The sequence below is a fragment of the Bicyclus anynana genome, chromosome 4 (genome assembly GCF_947172395.1).
Source record: "Bicyclus anynana chromosome 4, ilBicAnyn1.1, whole genome shotgun sequence".
NCBI classification, from domain to species: domain Eukaryota; kingdom Metazoa; phylum Arthropoda; class Insecta; order Lepidoptera; family Nymphalidae; genus Bicyclus; species Bicyclus anynana.
In genome coordinates, this window is record NC_069086.1 from 11,905,259 (window position 1) to 11,925,584 (window position 20,326).

At 34.7% G+C, this 20,326-nt stretch overlaps 3 protein-coding genes across 13 annotated transcripts in view; 2 read left to right on the forward strand and 1 right to left on the reverse strand.

The window, feature by feature from the left end:
* LOC112046593 (protein sickie) overlaps positions 1–2,333 on the forward strand; it is a 292,815-nt gene extending 290,482 nt beyond the window's left edge. For all 10 annotated transcript variants that reach the window (XM_052881318.1, XM_052881314.1, XM_052881316.1 and 7 more), the window contains 2 exons: positions 547–630; positions 1,069–2,333. In XM_052881318.1, the coding sequence (XP_052737278.1) occupies positions 547–630; positions 1,069–1,191 (207 nt within the window). In that variant the 3' untranslated portion in view covers positions 1,192–2,333. The remainder of the gene's footprint in view (positions 1–546; positions 631–1,068) is intronic.
* Positions 2,334–2,765: 432 nt separating this feature from the next.
* Positions 2,766–8,249, reverse strand: LOC112046595 (dentin sialophosphoprotein-like). The gene has a single exon (XM_024083285.2). It carries the CDS (start codon positions 8,127–8,129, stop codon positions 6,687–6,689), a length of 1,443 nt encoding a protein of 480 aa, XP_023939053.1. The 5' UTR covers positions 8,130–8,249; the 3' UTR covers positions 2,766–6,686.
* A 754-nt stretch (positions 8,250–9,003) lies between these two features.
* The window catches only part of LOC112046611 (gamma-aminobutyric acid type B receptor subunit 1), a 172,624-nt gene continuing 161,301 nt past the window's right edge, over positions 9,004–20,326 (forward strand). For both annotated transcript variants that reach the window (XR_002886899.2, XM_024083307.2), the window contains exon 1: positions 9,004–9,384. The gene's annotated coding sequence lies outside the window, so the exon portion shown is untranslated. The remainder of the gene's footprint in view (positions 9,385–20,326) is intronic.

Here is a 20,326-nt window from a genome sequence, read left to right on the forward strand (position 1 = left end):
ACGTAATCTAAGATGGAAGCTAACTTGGTAGGAGTAGGATGAAAATCCACACCCCTTTCTGTTTTTACATGACATCGTATCGGAACGCTAAATCGCTTGGCGGTAAGGTGGTAACTAGCCACCAGCCAGACCTGGACCAATTAAGAAAACCCCAATCGGCTCAGCCGGGGATCGAACTCAGGACCTCCGTCTTGTAAATCCACCATGTACACCACTGCGCCACGGAGGCTGTTAAATTCAGTGTAAGCTGGAATCGGGCTTAGCCACTGCCACAGCCAGCCTGCGCCAGAGAGTTCCTTATTTTGCTATTTATATATTATAAAAAATAATTATTCAGTATTCATATTGAACTTCCATAAATTATGCCCTTCGCCTTACCTACATGAAGGCTTACGGCTTAGGCTTGATGGATAACCGTACCTTACGAAACGAGGACATTTTCTTGATATAAAAATTTTTTTAGTCAATTTTATCACAAAGTCATTTGAAAATATAGGGAAGATACCTACATATACATTATTTAAAAACATATGTTTCGTTTTGCAGACTTTGCGACCGATTTCAGTAGAAGATGCTGGTATGGAAGAAGCTAATCAAGATGCGAACACCAACAGCAATCAAGATCCTTTGGTAAGCAATACCTACATATTTTGTCTAATACCGGTGACGTAATGATGTGGGGGCAAGTGGGCAATTGTCCCGAGCGCTATACGAAAGGGGTCGGAGGTAATCGTCTTGATTTTGTTAAATGGAAATATTTTGAATCGTTTTATCACAGTTTTTGTGAAAAAAACCTATAAAAACTCCAACGATAAATTCACTAAGTACCTTACCTAGGTTATACTTAGGATTAACTAAAAATCTACAAAACTGTATTTTTATGGGGTCCACCCGTCTGTGAAATGTTTTTAACTCGAAACTCACAGTTGCGAGTTTCGAGATACAAAACATTGTTGCAGAATAACCCTCCTGGTACTACGTACGTAGTTGATAAAATAGGCGGATAATGATGATTACCTGGGGAACTACATAGGTATATTCGTTAACATTTTCTGTGTATTGTTTCAGTTGAATATGCTGATGAGGCTTCAGGAGGCAGCGAACTACAGTGGAAACCAAAGCCAGGACTCCGACAACGCCAGCATGGACTCGAATCTCACACACGATAGCTCTATGGGCAACGAGCTTTAACGTATAACGTCCAACACCACAGATAATTATGAATACCAGCTTTATATACCAAGCTACTCTGAAACCTGTAGGCAAAAGACAATTGAATGTTATCTATGACAGCTAAAATTGTTAAATTATGTCCTACATTATTATTAATAATTATTAGAGTATTAAAATATTTGTGACATGTATACAATTATACAATATACATACCTACTTAGTTCCTTTAATTTCTAAAAGAAAATATAAGACAATTTATAAGTTATATCACAAATCACAGGTATAGTTCTGATTATGGTTATAAATTAAAAATGGCATATTAAAATTATAGGTATTTCTTCATTTTGGTGGTATTTATAGTGCATTTAATTAATACTGTCACATGTTAACTATATTATACAAAGCCAAATATTTGCCATATGTACATTATTTCTATTTATTTATGAAGTTAAAACGCTTTAGTTTACTTTTTAGGTGCTTTATATTCTTGTAAATTAATATACTTGCCTAGGTGTAATAAAATATTAATTATTTCTTTTTCATCATGAAAGGATTAGCTCTGCATATTTGTAAATGACAGCAAATATCATAAGCAAGAGTGCCAGCCTTTCTCTATTCCAAATACTTATTATTATGAAATTTTTAACATTTATGTTAAAAACTTTAATACGATGATCTTTAATAACTTTCGAGATAAAACTACTAGTGCCTGAGCGAGGTATTCCAATAATGTGAAATATTTTAACGGTGTAGTAACTGTTAATGTTTATATAAAAACTTTGTGGCTTTTACTATTGTTATATTTTTTCAAAGTTAGGATATCAACACGTTTGTATTACTATGATAATATTGTATGTAATATATTATTATGAAAGTGTAATTTTTATACCATTTTCGTATAAAACTCATGTACCTAATGATAAAAGTAAGTTGTAAATAAAAAAAAATGTTTATTTAATATAATTTTTTTTTCTATGTGACAACACTAACCGCCATTATGCCATATATTAATTATACAGCGTTGATTTTGTATAGAGATGTGTAAGTAACTAAATGTTACGGTGTTCGGTATGGATTTACTTGTGTGCGTAACAGAAAAGTGATATCTACAATCTATGCTTTACAGAAATTGTGAAAATAAACATTGATTACATTAAAAAGTTACTGCTTTTATTTATTCCTGAACCACATAAGTACCTAATTATTTAAATAAGATTGCACACAGCACATAGGTTTCGTCAGAGAGAGAGAGAGTGATAGAGGGAGGGGAAGGAGAGAGTGAGGTGAGGGGGACTTTGGGATCTTCCACTCTCAGGGGGTAACTCAAATACTTCATTCCATTACGAATTTACACTCATTGTGCTATAGTAGAAAAAACGATCTGACTAGAATTTTAAAAAAAATCAAATGGAAATAAAGCAGTTTATGTATCGAATAAATTACCTAGTTTCTTAAGCAAGCTCAATATTATACTCATTATAAGGAACATACATTTCTAGTATTAATACACACAACGCCATTCACACTCACACATCGCACCTATAACTTGGCTATAGATTATGATTATAATGGGAATTCAAAGTAAAACATAGTTTCAGCAAATTATAAAGCATTTTATTAAATTTGTTTACACAATTATTGTAATTAGATATTGTTTGTCAAATTTTCACTTTTAAACAATACCAGAGACTGTCATGACAATGGAGCAATTTGGACGGAACATGTTTAGTTCTCAAAAAGAACAGATAGGACTAGAGTTTTTGGTTTGTCAATTTCCTCTGCGGTAATTCAAAAATTTAGAACATGAGCGAGCTAAACACGGTATTTTAAGGAGGTATACACCGTTAGAAGAGCCGATAGACGTTGGGGCCCCAAGGTGCTGGAATGGCGACCACTAGAAAACGCTGTGTTGGTCGACTCCCACCAGATGGACTGAGGACATTAAGGGAGTCAGGGATTCGCTTGATGCAGGCGGCACAGGATCGTAATGTTTGAAGTCCCTACAAAAAAACTATGTCCTGCAGTGGACGTCCATCGGCTTACATAACGATACGCAGTGAAATTTGAGAAGTTACAATACGCCATATTGAGGCGATGTGTCATTATACCATGACATGTCACCCCATGATTTGGGAACTAAAAGCTTCACGACACAGCAGCGCTTTTACGCCCAGAGTGCATTTAAAATTAGTTATTTTTGTCTGACGCATCAAGATCGTTCTGAAAAACGAAATGACATATTGCATTCGTATAATATTCATATAAAAATAATATCATTATTGTAGGCAAAGGGTGTAAGCCTGCAGGGTATGATTGCAAAAATCTCACCAAGGCGTTTATTTGTTAAGGGCAACTTTAACCTACAATCTATATTAATATTGTAGATGCGAAAGTAAGTCTGTCTGAGTGTTACCTTTTCACGGCTAAACCGCTGAACCGGTTTGAACGAGAGAGATAAAGTATACCTTCGAGTGTGTGCATATAGGCTACTTTTTCCCGGAATAATCCACGGACTAAAAACAGATTTTACGCGAACAAAGTCGCGGGCGTCTGCTAGTAGTAGTAGTAGTAGTAGTAATATGTAGGTAAAAAATAGTGACTGTTTATAGTCACCTTATGAGATCTTTGTTTACTATCAATTGAAAATACAATCAGAGTAATCATTTAGGTTTAGCTCATCAAAAATATTGTTTCTTAAAGTTATAGCAATCAAAGTAACTTCTCCATGTCATTTAGAAAAGGAAATTGACAAGCATGTTTGATAATTTCAGAGGAACCACAATAAATTTTGTTTTAAGGCACAACCATTTTAAAAATGAAATTATTCCAGTTAACCACAGTATAAACAGTTTAAATGCTACCTATTTCATGCGTGAACACTGTAAACATTTTATAAGACATTATTTAATACTCACTGAGAATTTTTGCTAGGTACAATCTTTTTAGGTAAATATATAAATTAAAATTAATCTATTTCTATTTAAATTTGCATTACTTAACTAATTATTACGTTATATGTGTATAATAATTTAAAACTAATAAAATTTTTCACTTGTCTTATAATTATTATTTCTCAAAAATCTTTAAAAAGGTTTTAAAAATGCACGTAGGTTTTATTTTTATTGCTTAATTCATTGTGAAAATAATGGAATTAAAACTTAGAGGTACAATAAATTTCCAGATTTTTTAAAACTTTGAATTGAATTTGTGCTGATATTTAAATTTCTTGATATGTTCAGTATCATCTCAGTTTAGGTAAATCCTAGGATCTTCCAGATAAAAAATAAAATCCAGTTAAATAAATAGGTACATATTGTAAAATATTTTTGAAAACATTTCTATTATTTTAAGTTGTTGGCTTGTCTCTTTTATAAGAAAATCCTAGGATTTAACAACAAACTAGATTTTATGTAACATATACAATATACATAATATATAATTTAAATAATAAGTAAAAAATATTTATGTCAATTCTTCAATTGATCAATAAAGAAATATCTAAGAAAATTACAACAGAGCAATCAACAGAAGAACACTTGAAATTAATATTTCCAGAGATATTCCAACTAAGAATGTAAAATATAATAACACAACATAAGTTGTTACAAATTTAGTTTGCAGAATAATAGGTAACCCTGTAGCAAAACAAAAAAGTGTACACAGTGATCTTAATACAGTATAGTATAGTATAGTGTTAAACATAAATTCACACACAAAATTCAAAACTTTTGTTACCTGTAATGTGTGAGCATGCTACTCATATTTTATAGTGATAATATTTTTAGGCATAATATCACTATTTAAATTGAAAGGTTTTTGAAACTACTTTCCTAAAGTATTTTCCAGATAGCATGGGTAGGTATGGTGAAAGTTGCCTTATGACATTCATAATACGGTGTATTATCGTGAATCGCGGCAAACTTTAAAAAGTGAAACGAACTGTCACTGTAACCATGCTATCTGAAAATACTTTAACATACCTACTTATGGAGTACCTGCTCTCTAGCCACATTTATAAACATGGATAAAAATTCAAAATTCACTTTACCTATACATTGGAAGTAAATTGATGCTTAAATCCATGTTTATAAATAAATATGGCCGCTTAAAGTATTATTGGGATCAATACAGCAATGAATAGCAATTATAGCCTGACTAGTAGGCTTACGATGCGCGCCACAACGTGTCTTGTGAAGAAAAGAGATATTGTCGAGTAATAGCGGCAACTAAACATAGGCGTCCATATCGTACGTTCGAACGCATTGCACTAAACAGATTTTTATTATTTTACGGTAGATAAAATCCGTTCAATCCAATGTTGCGGATCTGTGGAAGACTACCATAAGAAAGAAGGATAATTCCGGTACGGCCGATATTGGCAAACTATATTTTTTTATTCATAGCGCGCATCATAGACCTATAGATAATTAAAATACTTTGCTATTGTGGAAAAAGGAACTATAAGTACAATTATTAGTTCCAGTCAGTAAAAGTCAGTGGGATTAATCCTCCCACTATAATTTATTTTACTAGCATACCTACTAAAATGTACTTGTAGCACCCTCAATCTGCAATATTTATTTTTCTGGAATAATATACAGTAAGTATATTATGTTCACATTATTTCAATGGTCCAGTACAGGCTAGGCACCCTGTTTATAGGGGTGGATATGGAGCTTAGACCCACCATGCTGCTCAATAATGTGGATTGGCTAATGACCATAGTTGACCAGAGACATGGGGGTGTGACACTCTTTTATTCGCAACTCCAGGCTTAACTTCTTTGAAGAAATTGAAACACATAGGATAACCACTGGACCAACAAGGCAGTCTATAATAAAGTGAATTTGATGGTGGTGTTTGACTCCAATATAATGGAAATTCATCTATGTTTAACATACTAACTTAGAAATTCAGAACAAGTTTGTATAAAAGTTATCAGTAGAAGATCGAATTAGAAACAACCTTCACATGTTTGTTTATTTTAATACTAGTAGTCACCACATGGTTTCACCCACATATTTCCTGTTTCCATAGAAATATGGAAATATAGCCTATAGCACCCGGGGATAGTGTAGCTTCCCAACAATTAAATAACTTTTCAAATCAGTTCAGTAGCTTCAGAGCACATTCAATGCAAACAAACAAATAATCAAATCTTCCCTCTTTACAATATTAGTATAGATAATTTTGTATGTAAAAATATACATTGTGAATAGTTTGCCTAAAAATTCCTACCCAAACTAACAATAATAATAGTTAATAATAGTTTGGACATCTACCTTTATGGAACCCACTCACAATTTTTTTTTATTAAGATACTAAATTTGATGTGAAACACTTTTTAACAGACTTAAAAAAAACGAGAAGGTTCTCAATTCAACATGTATGTTTTTTTTAAATATTTGTCACCTCATAATTATCTAATAACTTGATGGGTGAAGGTCATTTCTAATTCAGATCTTTAGACTGTTGTTTAACTATTGGCATACATTACAACTTAACAATGCTATTCAGTCACTATGTATATCAAGACTAAGATTTGATAGAGAAGGAATAGGCGATTCAGAAAAGTCCCCAGAGTCATCACTCAGCAATTTTGTATGGTCTTTGATGGGACTTCTGTTAAATTTTTCACTTCTTAGTCTATGTCTACTGGATATATTACTTGGGCTAAGTTTTTTATTGCTTCTATCACTTAATAGATCTGCAACGTCAGATAGTGAAATTGAACTCTGTGAACTAGGTGAATTCTGTTGATTACTTTCAATTGATGTATTATTTGATTTACTAACATTTGAATTTTGTAGACCTGATCTTGGACTCTTATCGGATCCATCTCGTCGACCAGAAAGGGGAGGCGATGTGAAATCATAACTATATTCATCATATTTTCCAGATTTTCCTGACGAGTTCTTTATACTAGCTTTTGAATCTTGATGACTGATCTCTTTTTTGGATAAAGAAATACTATTCAATGTGTGGCTTGGGGATAAAGACTCAATTTTTGAGGCTGTAGAATTTGAATTGTGAGGTGACGTCTGCTTTAAATCCTTCTTAACTTCTTCGAAAGGCAATCCTGGAGTATTGAGTAGAACTGTATCCAACATATTAAAAGGTTTCAATTCAGCATAAGAAGTGGATTCTGTACTGCTATTATTAATGACTTTTAAATCATGAAGACATTTTTCACTTAATTCATTGCTTTTTGTTACATAATTGTAATTGCTTTTTATGTCTGATTGTTGGTGAGGTTGATCTAATACATTTCTATTGTCATTCATTTTAGTGTTCATTGCATTTATGTGTTTATTAGGAATATATTCTGAACGTGTTTGACCTCTTGTTGAGTCACTGGACGTATCTGTGTCAGAGTTATCCAATGTCAATCTCAAGTCAATTTTATTTTTTTCATCTGAAGAATTATCTGATTGGGTATGACTTGTGTTTGTACTTGAATCTTCCTTTACAATATAAGTAGGGTTTTGATCGTCTTTAAAGTTAATTTTACCCCTACACTGACGTCGAGTTCCACTTTGTTTATCACTTTGGTTAAAACTTGCCTTTGAGCTTGCTTTCAAACAATTTTTCAACAAAGTTAATAAGATAGGTTCGTTCTCTCTGTCGAACTTTGATATATTAAGTTTGTCCGCGATCGTGTTTACACTGTCATAGTTGTATTCCTTTCCTTGTCTAGTCTCAGCTTTGTACACAAACAACGTGTTTCTGAGGTTGCAAAATTCTAAAAATTCATGAATTATAGAAAGACAAAATTTACCTTCAGGTAACTGTAGCACTTTAACGAACGTGTCATTCTTCTTCAGATTTTCACAATCGTCTTCGAACGCCAAGAATATGTTTGCACGTAGCAAAGCGCGTATTTTTGCTAGAGAACCATTTTTTTCTAATGCCTCTATTACTAAGTCACGAAGTTCAGTGTCTTCTGTTTGTGCCATAGTAAATAATTTAGTTACTTGCTAGGAACACTTGTTTCAATGTTATTTACAATTTACAATAAAATTCACAAACATTATTTAAAATAAAGCGTCGCATCACATCACGCAACTCGCTTGCTTTGACATTGACAATTGAATTGCATTGACATCACTTTGACATTTTGTTGACAGATAACATTGACAATGACATCGAAATGACAAATGACAGGTGACAACGAGCAACCATATCGATGCGTTCACCATCATTATAAGAAATAAATGTTTGAGGAAAGAAAAAATATATTAAGTTTGTTTTGATATCTCATTGTTTATGAAGCAAGTAAATCATTTATCACCGAGGAAAATTAACTTTGTGAATAACCTCCTTTCTAAATGTAATTGCAAGAAGGGTTATTACGAAAATGTAACGATAAACGAACGATTTTTATTAAGGTAACTAATTAAGTAGTTACCTACCTTTATTTTACCAAAAATATACTGCACGACTAAAATCTGATTAACTCTCATGTATTACAACTTAGCAATTAAAACTGAGCATTAGAACATAGCATAATTACTACTGAAATGCAAAATTTATCTTCCCCAAAAAATAAAATAAACCATCTCTCCACTGTTTATTTAAGATTTCTGCTGTAGTTTCTTTTTTATAGTTAAATATTGAGTCTTGTACCTAGTAACTACCTACTCAAATCAAAATTTCAGAAATGTATTACCTACCAATTGTTTACCTTATATAGTTACCAATTGCTAGAAAAAGATACCTGAGAGGGTAAATTTATAACTGCCACCGAATCATTTTGTAATATGTGTAGGTGGCTATAGATAATGCTATATCTAGCGAGCGTGATTACAAGGGGTGAAGGCTTGCGCCGGGAAAATGTGGAAAACTCAGTCAGTCGGGTCGGGCACGCGCGGGAGGCTGGTGCGTCAACCGCCATTTCATTTGACGGCAGCATGAAACTTTAAGTCTGTTTTTCAATCATATCTTGAGGCAAAGGTGTCGAAATAAATTTGTTGTGCACTAATTTACAATATAATCTATTATTCGAAGTAATTTCTCGGTTGTGGACTCACAAGTGGCAAAATACTAGTGGCGGGAAACCGTTTGATATCTCACTTGACGTGTTGTGTCCTATGTGTACATAGAGAGCGGAGCCGTCTGCCCTAGAGGGCGGCCGACATGCTGGATTCGTCGTGAATCGATATTTTTGGACCGTTGTAGAGCTTAAATTATGAGTTTTGGAGCTTAATAAAGGTATGTTAGAAGAAATGTTTTATATTATTGCAAAACTAGTGTGCTATGACACCATTTCAGTGAGAATTTCCTTCAAATTATGGGTAACCCTAATCCCATGTTGGGCGCCAATGTTAGAACATTTACATTCAAGTAGATACGACGTGCTTAAACAAAAGTTATGTTTAATTAATTTGGAATGACCTGCCCTAAGTTATATAACAGGCAGGTAAAATATTATACCTTCGTACTATTTAAAATATTGATGCGAATAAAATATCTTCGAATAGGTTCTAAAAATATAAAAAAAAATTACAAATAGCTAATAGGTGATACAATAAAAAATTAAATATAAATATAACTTAACGTCATGGGAAAGGAAATTTTTATTCAGTAAGTAGGAAGTTTGATGACCAAAATAAATAATTAGAACAAAATTTTTTTTTTAAATATTTAAATTACCAACAGGATCTTATTTGTCGTCAGAGTATAATAATTATCTATCTTTTAAACGTGTGTATTTTAATTAATAAATGATTAATTTAGCATCAATGCTAGGTATGCCATAAGATAGCCAATGTTTTTGCATGAGCGTAAGCTACCTACCTACTCATTTAAGTATAGAAGAGTTGTCAAACTCTGTCTTTAACTAGGGCTACTTAAATTTCGTACTATACAAAGACGTTAGTTTAGTGGGGAAAATTTACTTAGGTATAATAAATATGCGCCAAACTTGTAGTCCGCTGTGAAGTTGCAACACACCGAACTGCACAAATAGGTATTAGAACCCCGCTGGTTTGTCACTGCGCAGCAGCTATACGCCTCTTGTTCAGAGCGGACTCGAAGTTCGTTACTTCAATACCTAATCTTCGACTACAAATATATATTATTCACGTGAACGCTAAATATAAATGAAAAGTCTGCGGTACCATTGTGCTTAACATAAAGGCAGCTACTAAAAGAAATATTATACAATACATAAACACCTACTGGTAATATTGCAGAGATAAGAACGTTCTACAAAAGGTAGAACCACAGTAGGTAGGCGGTTTATTAGTCAACCAAGATATGCGGCCTCGGAAAACTTAAAGAAATGGGAACACCGACTTCACAAAGCCAGGGAGGAATAAAAAAAATACCTAATATTAAAATAAGTAATATACAGCGAGCCTATTTTCAACTATCAATAGATTCTCTAATCCATCATGATATCTGCTTGTTCGACGACTTAGTTCATCATCATAAATATCAGCCGACCATCACTGGAAATAGACCTACCTTAAGGATCTTCAAATTCCAAGGTTTAGAACCACCAGCATCTAGAGACTCGTTTGATGTCATCGACCACCCAATGGGCGATCAAGACTGCGTTATCCGGTGCTAGGTCACCATTCCAGCACTTGAGGACCCCAACGTCTGTCGGCTCTTTGAACTATGTGCCCCTCCCATTGCTTTAGCTTTGCGATTCGCTGCTTAGTTTGATTCTTCTGAGAATCTTCTCATTTGTGATTCGTTGAGGCATAGAGAGACATATCCACGCATAGCACGCTCTATCATCCGTTTAGCTTTCATAAGAAGCCTTATTTATTTAGCGACCAAGTTTTGGATATATATTCGTTATACCATATATTCGTTATTCGATATACCATCCACTGCAGGGCGCAACCGCACAAGTAGAGATCTCTTTTTTTTTCAGACTCTCAGACTCCGAAGTGCTACATTTCCTGAAAAGAAGAAATACCACAAATTAACCACTAGACCATACAAAAATTTATATACTCGAAGTATATGCCCGGACCCGAAATCAGAGACGATTTTGATTTCTAAAACATGTTTGTCATGATTCTTGGGTGTTGCTTTATAGTTTTGTTCGATGTCTTTGATCGATTTGACTGGTCTTAAAAGTGACATAGGTTTCAGACATTGTGACGACACTTTAGTGACGGGTAGGACATATTAAGTAAACTATGTTAAATATAAATAAAATTATATTCCGGAATTAGAAGATATTAAAATACGTACCATGTGAACTGTCATTAAAAAACAATATATATTAATATTATAAAGCTGAAGAGTTTGTATGTTTGTTTGCTTGAACGCGCTAATCTCAGGAACTATACTGGTCCTATTTGAAAAATTCTTTCAGTGGTAGATAGCCCATTTATCGAGGAAGGCTATAGACTATAATATATTGTCTCCGCATTCCTACGCGCGGCCTCTGCTAGTGGCTTGTAAAGGAAAATATTATAATACTTTTGCACAACGCTGATAACAATATATTCGTTTAGAAGTACTCACAATGATTACTAGTTTTTTTTTTTTTTTTTTTTTTTTTCTCCTGTCTGAGTAGGTGCCGATAGCTCCCTGCGGAACCACTACGGCGTCACCGGGGGGGTTGGGCGAGCGCAGAAGCATCGCCTGATGTGACCCGAAGGCTGAAAGAAAGATAGAGGACGGAACGGCTCTCTAAGGGCGTCTCCTATGAGACTCGGACCTCGGCTTAGAGGGCCATTCTGGAGGACATAGTTTGTATAGGTACCTTAGTAGGTACATCGAAAATTTATCGTTCCACTTTTGAATTGGTACGCAAAGCATAAATTCGGAAATAGGTACCGGCTCTAGTAGTTTAGTACGAGCGGTGTAGGTAGGTAATACTTCAATGTTGACACAAAAAAGAACAAGTCAAAATGTCCCCGAATTCAGTTCGTGCTCACAGGGGCTCAGTGCGGATTATACCCTGCAAGCGAAACCGTGGCAAATATAGCTTTTGTTATACCAAGGAACTAATGTTTGCACGTACGAGGACGCAATCTTAATAAACTTCGTAGTAATCCATACTTTTATAATAAGGTTATCGAAGGGACTGTGAAAAGGGAAAACTTTTGCAATAGTTTCTCCCCAGTTGAGCTATATAATAAACAGGGAGGTTTACTATCGTATTACATATATTATATTATTTAGTTCGGGGATTGAAATGAAGGTCTCAAACTCTTCTAAATACCCGTAAACCCCGGGTTGGGGATTTTGGACGGGTTCGAAACTTGTCAGACTAATCCGATAATTCGCCACCTGAGTATCGCCAGGGTAGCAGCATTATTTTGAAATTATATTATATTATATTTTATCTAATTATATACGATTATAGTAGCCTATTGTTTTGTTTTTATTTATTTTATCTTTAAGCTTTATCCAGCGGTATCAAAAGAGTAGGTACGTCATCAACCCATATTCGGCTCACTGCTGAGCTCGAGTCTCCTTTCAGAATGAGAGGAACAAGGCCATTAGTCCACCACGCTGACCCAATGCGGATTGGCAGACTTCACACACGCAGAAAATTAAGATAATTCTCTGGTATGCAGATTTCCTCACGATGTTTTCCTTCACCGATTGAGACACGTGATATTTAATTTCTTAAAACGCACACAACTTAAAAGTCGAAGGTGCATGCCCCGGACCGGATTCGAACCCACACCCTCCGGAATCGGAGGCAGAGGTCATATTCACTGGGCTATCACGGCTCTTCGGTATCTAAGTGTAGCCTAGTCCTAAGTAATACTAGAGACGTGATAGCCTAGTGGATAAGACCTTTGCATTCGATTCGGCATGCACTTCCAACTTTTCAGTTATGTGCATTTTAAGAAATTAAATATCACGTCTCTCAAACGGTAAAGGAAAAACATCGTGAGGAAACCTGCACTCCCGAGATTTTTCTTAATGCTCTAAGTGTGTGAAGTCTGCCAATCTGCATTGGGCCAGCCTCAATCCCTCTCATTCCATTTCCTTTCACAGGATCAAATAAACAGAACCAAATTGAGTTTTAACGAATATTTCTTGTTCAAACCAAACAACAATCGAAAACGATTGAACATATTTTTTCATGTTGTAGTTTTAACTTGAAACGTTTCATCTTATTCATCTTATCCTGTTCAGTACTTCAGTATAACTTGAGATCAAAGCACTGAGGAACCATTAGGTAAGAATTTACTTCGTTTTTGTAAATCTTAGGTACTTTTTATTTCCTTGAGCCACGAGTAGGTAAGTATAATATACGACAGCATTCTATTCGAAATCAAGCCTCCAAGCTTAATTTAAGTGTGTAGTATTTTTTTATAATTCTTTTTACTCAAATCTTCGAATCCTTGGTAGTTATGGGGAACTTAATATATTTTATCTGCACTGGAAATCTAAATTACCTCTTGCTTTTATTCTTTTAATTTATAGCGCAGACTACTGACTGCTCTTAAGTGTTTAATGGTTTATACCACTCGGTACTTTTAATGCTAAGCTCTCTTTATTGATCTCAGCCTCTTCAGTTCAAGTAATTCGAAATATACTCGTATGAATACGCTAGAAACTCAAAAGTTAAATATTATGTTGAATAAATCTATGCAAATATTAAAAATAGGTACAGTTTGTGGTGTTAGTTCAGCGGCCTTATTAAGTATCTCAGGGAACTATTCAAACAATAAGTCACTATTTCGTTTTCCATCGTATTTTCGTTTTTGTGATCATCTAACATCGTATTTTCTACGAAATAACATAAGTATCTTCATTTTACGTAAAGCAGCAGTAATATAGACGTGGTAGTAGGAAGTAGCAAGATTATTTTAACGGAAAACCGTTATTTACGTAATTTTCTTAAAATAATCATAATAGATAATCATAAAACGAAAATATCACGGTCATTTGATGTAAAATGACGTAGCCAAGATCTTTTCGTTGAAATAACTGTGTTAGATGATCATAATTACGAAAATACGATGAAAAACGATGTAGTGACTTATTATTTGAATGGTACACTGAGTTACATAATAACCCTGCTGGTCTGGCTGGTGGGAGGCTTCGGCCGTGGCTAGTCACCATCCTACTGGCAAAGACGTACCAAGCGATTTTGCGTTTCGGTACGATGTCATGTAGAAACTGTCAGGGAGTGGATTTCATACTACACCTAACAAGTTAGCCCGGTTCTATATTAGATTGCATTATCATTTACCATCAGGTGAGATTGTAGTCAAGGGCTAACTTGTAATTAAATAATCAATCATCACGATCCTGAGACGCCTGCATCCAGCGAATCCTTGCGACTTGCTTGATGTCGTCAGTGAGAATACGGGAATAAAATTTAGCCTATGACACTCAGAAATAATGTGGTTTTTAGTGCTAAAAGAATGTTCAAAATCAGTTTCAGTAGATCCAGAGATTACCTCCTACAATACCACAAACTTAATATCTCTATAAAATTAGTATAGAAAAGCGAATAAAGCTTCAGAAAAAGCTAATTTGGTAAAAATGTTTGATAGAGATTTTTACTATCGACACACCAGAACTTCAAAAAAAACACTAAAAACTGTGGAACGACCTAATACTTCAGCACCGCCATTCGATACGATTCGATTGGAAAAGATTTTCGTTTCTGATATTGAAAGCGCGCAAATATAGGCTTTTACGAAAATAATTTTTCCGTAGCCATGTGGTTACTCTATAACTAACTGTGGGTGGACGGAATTGTACCTACGATTTTAATTTCAAAATGACACGCAATTAAGGGCCACTTGAAAATCAATACCTATCTAATATTCTGGTAGGTTATCCGGTCCGGGGCATGCACCTCCAACTTTTCAGTTGTGTGCATAGTAAGAAATTAGATATCATGTGTCTCAAACGTGAAGTGAAGGAAAACATCGTGAGGAAACCTGCATACCAGAGAATTTTCTTAATTCTCTGCGTGTGTGAAGTCTGTCAATCCGCATTGGGCCAGCGTGGTGGACTATTGGCCTAACCCCTCTCATTCTGAGAGGAGACTCGAACTCAGCAGTGAGCCGATGATGATGAAGTCAATAGGTACCTACTTTTATATCTCTATAGTAAAGAAAAAAACACATAAAGCAAGTTTTTTAATTAATTAACATACTTGCACCCTCGGGAGAGCTTTAATGAGCAAAGTTGATGCTTAATTTAAAATGTTAATTGCCACCTAAAATAGCCTCTCAGAAAATTTATTTCAATTAGTGTCTAAGGCACTTACGGCAATAAGTGTACCCCTAAGCGAAACCGCCGGTTTTATTACTCCTAAACCCCATTCGCCGTCGAAAGTTATTTATCCAGTAACAAAACATTACAGTGATATCCAGTGATTAAAGATTTGAACGAATGTTCTACTTACACCCTGTTCAGCTAACGTTAACTTTGGCGATAATTCAGAAATTACTAGACGGATTTTAAAAATTCTTTTACCAATGAATAACTACATTATCGGCCAGTAACGGAGGCTATGTTTTTCCCTGTATTCCCAAGGGATAGGGAACGTGTAAAACCAAGGGAGGTCTGCTATACTTAGATGACCTATAAAAAGCGTGCGAGCGAGTTCATGTTTACAGCAAAACTGTGACACGCATACTAATAAAGTATTTGAATAAGTATACTTTCTCCACACATATTTTAAAAAAGTCATGGGTCATGTATAAATAAACAATCATAATGTCTGGAAGTAAGCATCGATGGAGTTTTTTTTTTTATTTTTTACAAGCTAGCACTAGGATACAATTTCACCTTGGTAAGAGATGACGCAATCTAAGATGGAAGCGGGCTAACTTGTTAGGAGGAGAATGAAAATCCACACCTCTGACGGGTTCTAGACGACATCGTACTGGAACGCTTAATCGCTTGGCGGTACGTCTTGTTGTACTTTTGTGGAGGTGGTACGTTAAGAGTTCAGACCAGTCCAGATGGACTCATGTTACCTGCTATCTCCCAAGGCAACTATAATTATTATGATCTGTGGAGTTTACCACAGTTGCCAATCGTTTACTTACCTATGACAGGAGCATAGGCTGAAGCAAAGATTTATTACTATTACATATGTTACGTGTCTACAAAATCACCGTATAAAGTGATCCGAACTTAGGTACTCCACTGAGCGCACACATGCACAGTTTTGTGATTATTTTCAATGTATTATATAGCTTTTAGACTTCTTGAACACAGAACTTGACATTATAGACAACATTTAGGTATTATTTGCATATAAGTAAATAACTTTCGTTGTTTAGAATACAACTAATTATGAAATTTGGTATTCTTGTGCTTGTAAACTAAGCCTAATTGAAATAAATGAATTCTAGATTTTTTTGATAATTTGAATAATATATGGCATGTCTTTTAAATATTACCAATATTTTATTGAATACTCTACCTCCAACCAATCGGTAAATAATTAGGAGTGGGTACGACAATATTCCAACGGGGCCCGGATCGACCCACCACCCCTTGGTGATGAGTCCGTTCGCTTCCATTGAGCTACTGAGGCTAAGTAATAAGTATATATGAATCTTATTTACACAGTAATGTAACACATAGAAGTCTACTTAGCACATTTTCACGGTTACTTTGAGAGGGAGATGGAGTATTTGTCATGCCTTTAAAAATATGAGAGAAAATGGAAATAGGTCGCGTGTTTTGTGTTTTTCTTTCCTTCCATAACTCATAGTGCCGTTATACCATTTGATATACCTTTTATTGCTATTATAAATGAGGGCGTTAGCATGCAATAGGTACTCTTCCAAAATAGCGAATGTTATGCTTCTACTTATTTAACTAAAAATATTTTTTTTACTAAATAAATGCAGGGAGGTAGTTTATAATTAATAGGTGCCCGCTAAGAACGAATTTTGTGACAGGGCCGGATTAAGGAAGTCTAAGGGAGAACGAAGTCACGGGCGTCCGCTAGCAGTGACTGTGATTCGAAACAAATGTGTTTCTCAAGATGTGCTTTATATTATTTACACAAATATCTACTACGCTGCTTCAATATTGCTATACTAGCGGACGCCCGCGACTTCGTCCGGAATTTATTTTTTCACAAATCCCTCGAGAACCATATATTTTTCCGGGATGATAAGTAGCCTATGTGTGGCGCAGTGGGTCGTGACCCTGCTTTCTGCATCCACGGCCGTGGGTTCGATTCCCACAACTGGAAAATATTTGTGTGATGAGCATGGGTTTTTTCCAATGTCTGGGTGTATTTATACATTATATAAGTATTTATATGTAGTATATAAATGTATATGAATATTATAATATCAACTATCTTAGTACCCATAACACAAGCTACGCTGTATGCTTACTTTGGGGCTAGATAGTGATGTGTATTGTTTAAGTATATTTAAAAAAAAAAAGAGTAAAATCTATTTCCATTTCAAATTTCAGCCACATCGGTTCAGTAGATGCGGTAAAGAGTAACAAACATTCATACAAACTTTCGCGTTTATAATATTAGTACGATAAAATTTCTAAGCAGAAAGAAAAAAAATTATAAACCAGGACTTATATGGAATGGGCACAATGTGCTTTGGAGCTACTAAGGTTTAATTTTAGATCTTGCTATCTATAATATGTATGTAGCAAATTTAGTTAATTTAGTTAATTTAAATGTATTTTTATTTATGTATTGTAAGCATATAAAGTCATTGGGTGTGATTCAGGGTTTTCTAGCGGAAGGGGTTATTCTTAGAGACAATCAATACCAGTGTCTGCATAATTTAAATCGGTATTAAAGTGAGCTTTTCGCTTTACTTAAAGACAAAGCATTCCACCGACAAGCTATTTTCAATCTTTGCGATCTCTTTCAGCTATGAGCCGTCCGAAAACTCATTTCATATCTTATACAATCATAATGAAATGTGAAAATTTTCATATTTTGTAGGTTTTTATTTTTATTACACCAATTTAATAGGTACAATAAAAAAAACTATCCTTTGTGGCTACGAACTACGAGGTCCTAAGTTTGAGTCTTGCGTAGGGTTTCGAAATAATGAGATATTCTATTAAGAAATTTTCAGCTACAAAAAAAGCTTGTGGTGACACCGATGTGCCTCGGAGTCCTGGTATATATTATTAATAATATTTGATGCTGATAGTTAAAAATTCAATCAATATTCTAAGGTCGCCAAAAATCATTAGAGCAGTATAAGGTGGGTTTTAGCACCATATCCTCTCTTCTTTAAAGAGGAAGGCCTAGCTCTAGAATTAGGCCGTTAAAATAAGCTGATAATGATTAAAAAAATAAAGGTATACAATTTTAGTTTCATCATCATTATCAACCCATATTCGGCTCACTGCTGAGTTCGAGTCTCCTCTCAGAATGAGAGGGGTTAGTTAATTTTAGTTTAAGTAGGTAATATTCAAGATGGTACTCCAGCGACTATAATATTTCATTATCTAGTTGCTTTACGCCTTGTTTCCGGGAAAGCGCACGAAAGAAAGAAATAAATGTCGCACCAACTTAAATACCTATGCTTAAAGTAAATTACTAGCAGACTCCTGCAATTAGTTTGCGCGAAATTCTGTTTTTTACAAATTCTGCGCGTACCATGGATTTTCCCGATACAAAAACTACGACAGTTCCAGAACTGAGATATACTTATCTAATGAAAATATTAAAATCCGTCTAATGGTTTAAAATCGTGTCAAAGAAAAAGGCAAAGACAAAGACGTACGCGTACATCGTTACCAACCCTTATTCATCTCACTGCTGAGCTCGAGTATCTTCTCAGAATGAGAGGGGTTAGGCCAATAGTCCACCACGCTGGCCCAATGCGGATTGACAAACTTGACACATGCAGAGAATTAAGAAATGAAAACGATGTTTTTCCTTCACCGTTTGAGTCACGTGATATTTAATTTCTTAAAATGCACACAACTGAAAAGTTGGAGGAACCCGCACCCTCCGGAGGCAGAGTTCATATCGCTATCTATCTCGGCACGCGTACATACATTCGCTTGAAAAAACATATAGGTACATACATTTTAGAATTTAAACTATCGTGAGTGTTATTCATATTAAATGATTATGAAACACGGCTAAAACTCACGTGATATTACGTCGGAGTATGCCCGACTAGTTTCGAACCCATACGGGGCCCTTAGTCATGAGCTGGTTCTTGCATCGCGGCACGATCCAAGCAGTTTGGATTGTGCCGCGATGCAAGATAATCATTTAATAGGTACATACATCTACCTTAGCCCGTTGAGTTGTTAAAATAAAGTATAGCAAGAAGTAAAATGGCATAACCAACGTAAGTCCAGTAAGAACAATTTCCCACAGTGGAGAGCAAGTGGCTTCAAACACTTCAGAATTGAGACGTGATTCGCCCAGTCACGTATGAGCTAAGAAATGTAACAGTATTCTACTCGTGGGGAATACCAAATGTTGCGGGATCTTGCACTGCGCTGTCGGAAAGCTTCAGTAATACCGATGTGGAAAATCTAGGGTTTTATGGAATTAACTTCGAAAATTGTGCCAGCAGTGTAGTATAATAGTAAATAATTTTTTTTTTTTTTATAAATAAATAAATAAATATACTTATAAATAAATAAATAAATAAATATACTTAAACAATACACATCACTATCTAGCCCCAAAGTAAGCATACAGAGTAGCTTGTGTAATAAAAAAATTGTTTTGTAGATACAAAGGAGGTTGGCGAAAGTGGGAGTCACACTCTGAAGTTTCGCACACTCGTACATTTGTGTTGATTAAAACTATTATTTTGTTAAATGCTTGTAAAAAACTATCGAGATTTTACAGAACGGGAAATAAAAGAAAAAATTGCATTTTATTAATAAAAAAAGTAATATGCAAAAACGTCTTGTCGTATTTATGAAGCAATCACGCAGTTGTATGTCAGCGGTGGTGTTTTTCACATTTATGTATAAGTAGGGTACCTACTAATTTAAGGTATATCTTTTTTCCCTGCTTTTTAAGACTGCTTATCATTTACTTATTTCTTAGTTTAATCACGACAGACAACTATTGATAGGTTTCCATTTTATACGCTACTTCTATCAGCGAGTCCCAAAATACATGCAATCTCGCCATTCTCCTTTTGAATGAGTAACCTATTTTGATTGGATGATTCTTTTGGTGTACAACTTTAAAATTATAGCTTTGTAATTTCCTGGTTAA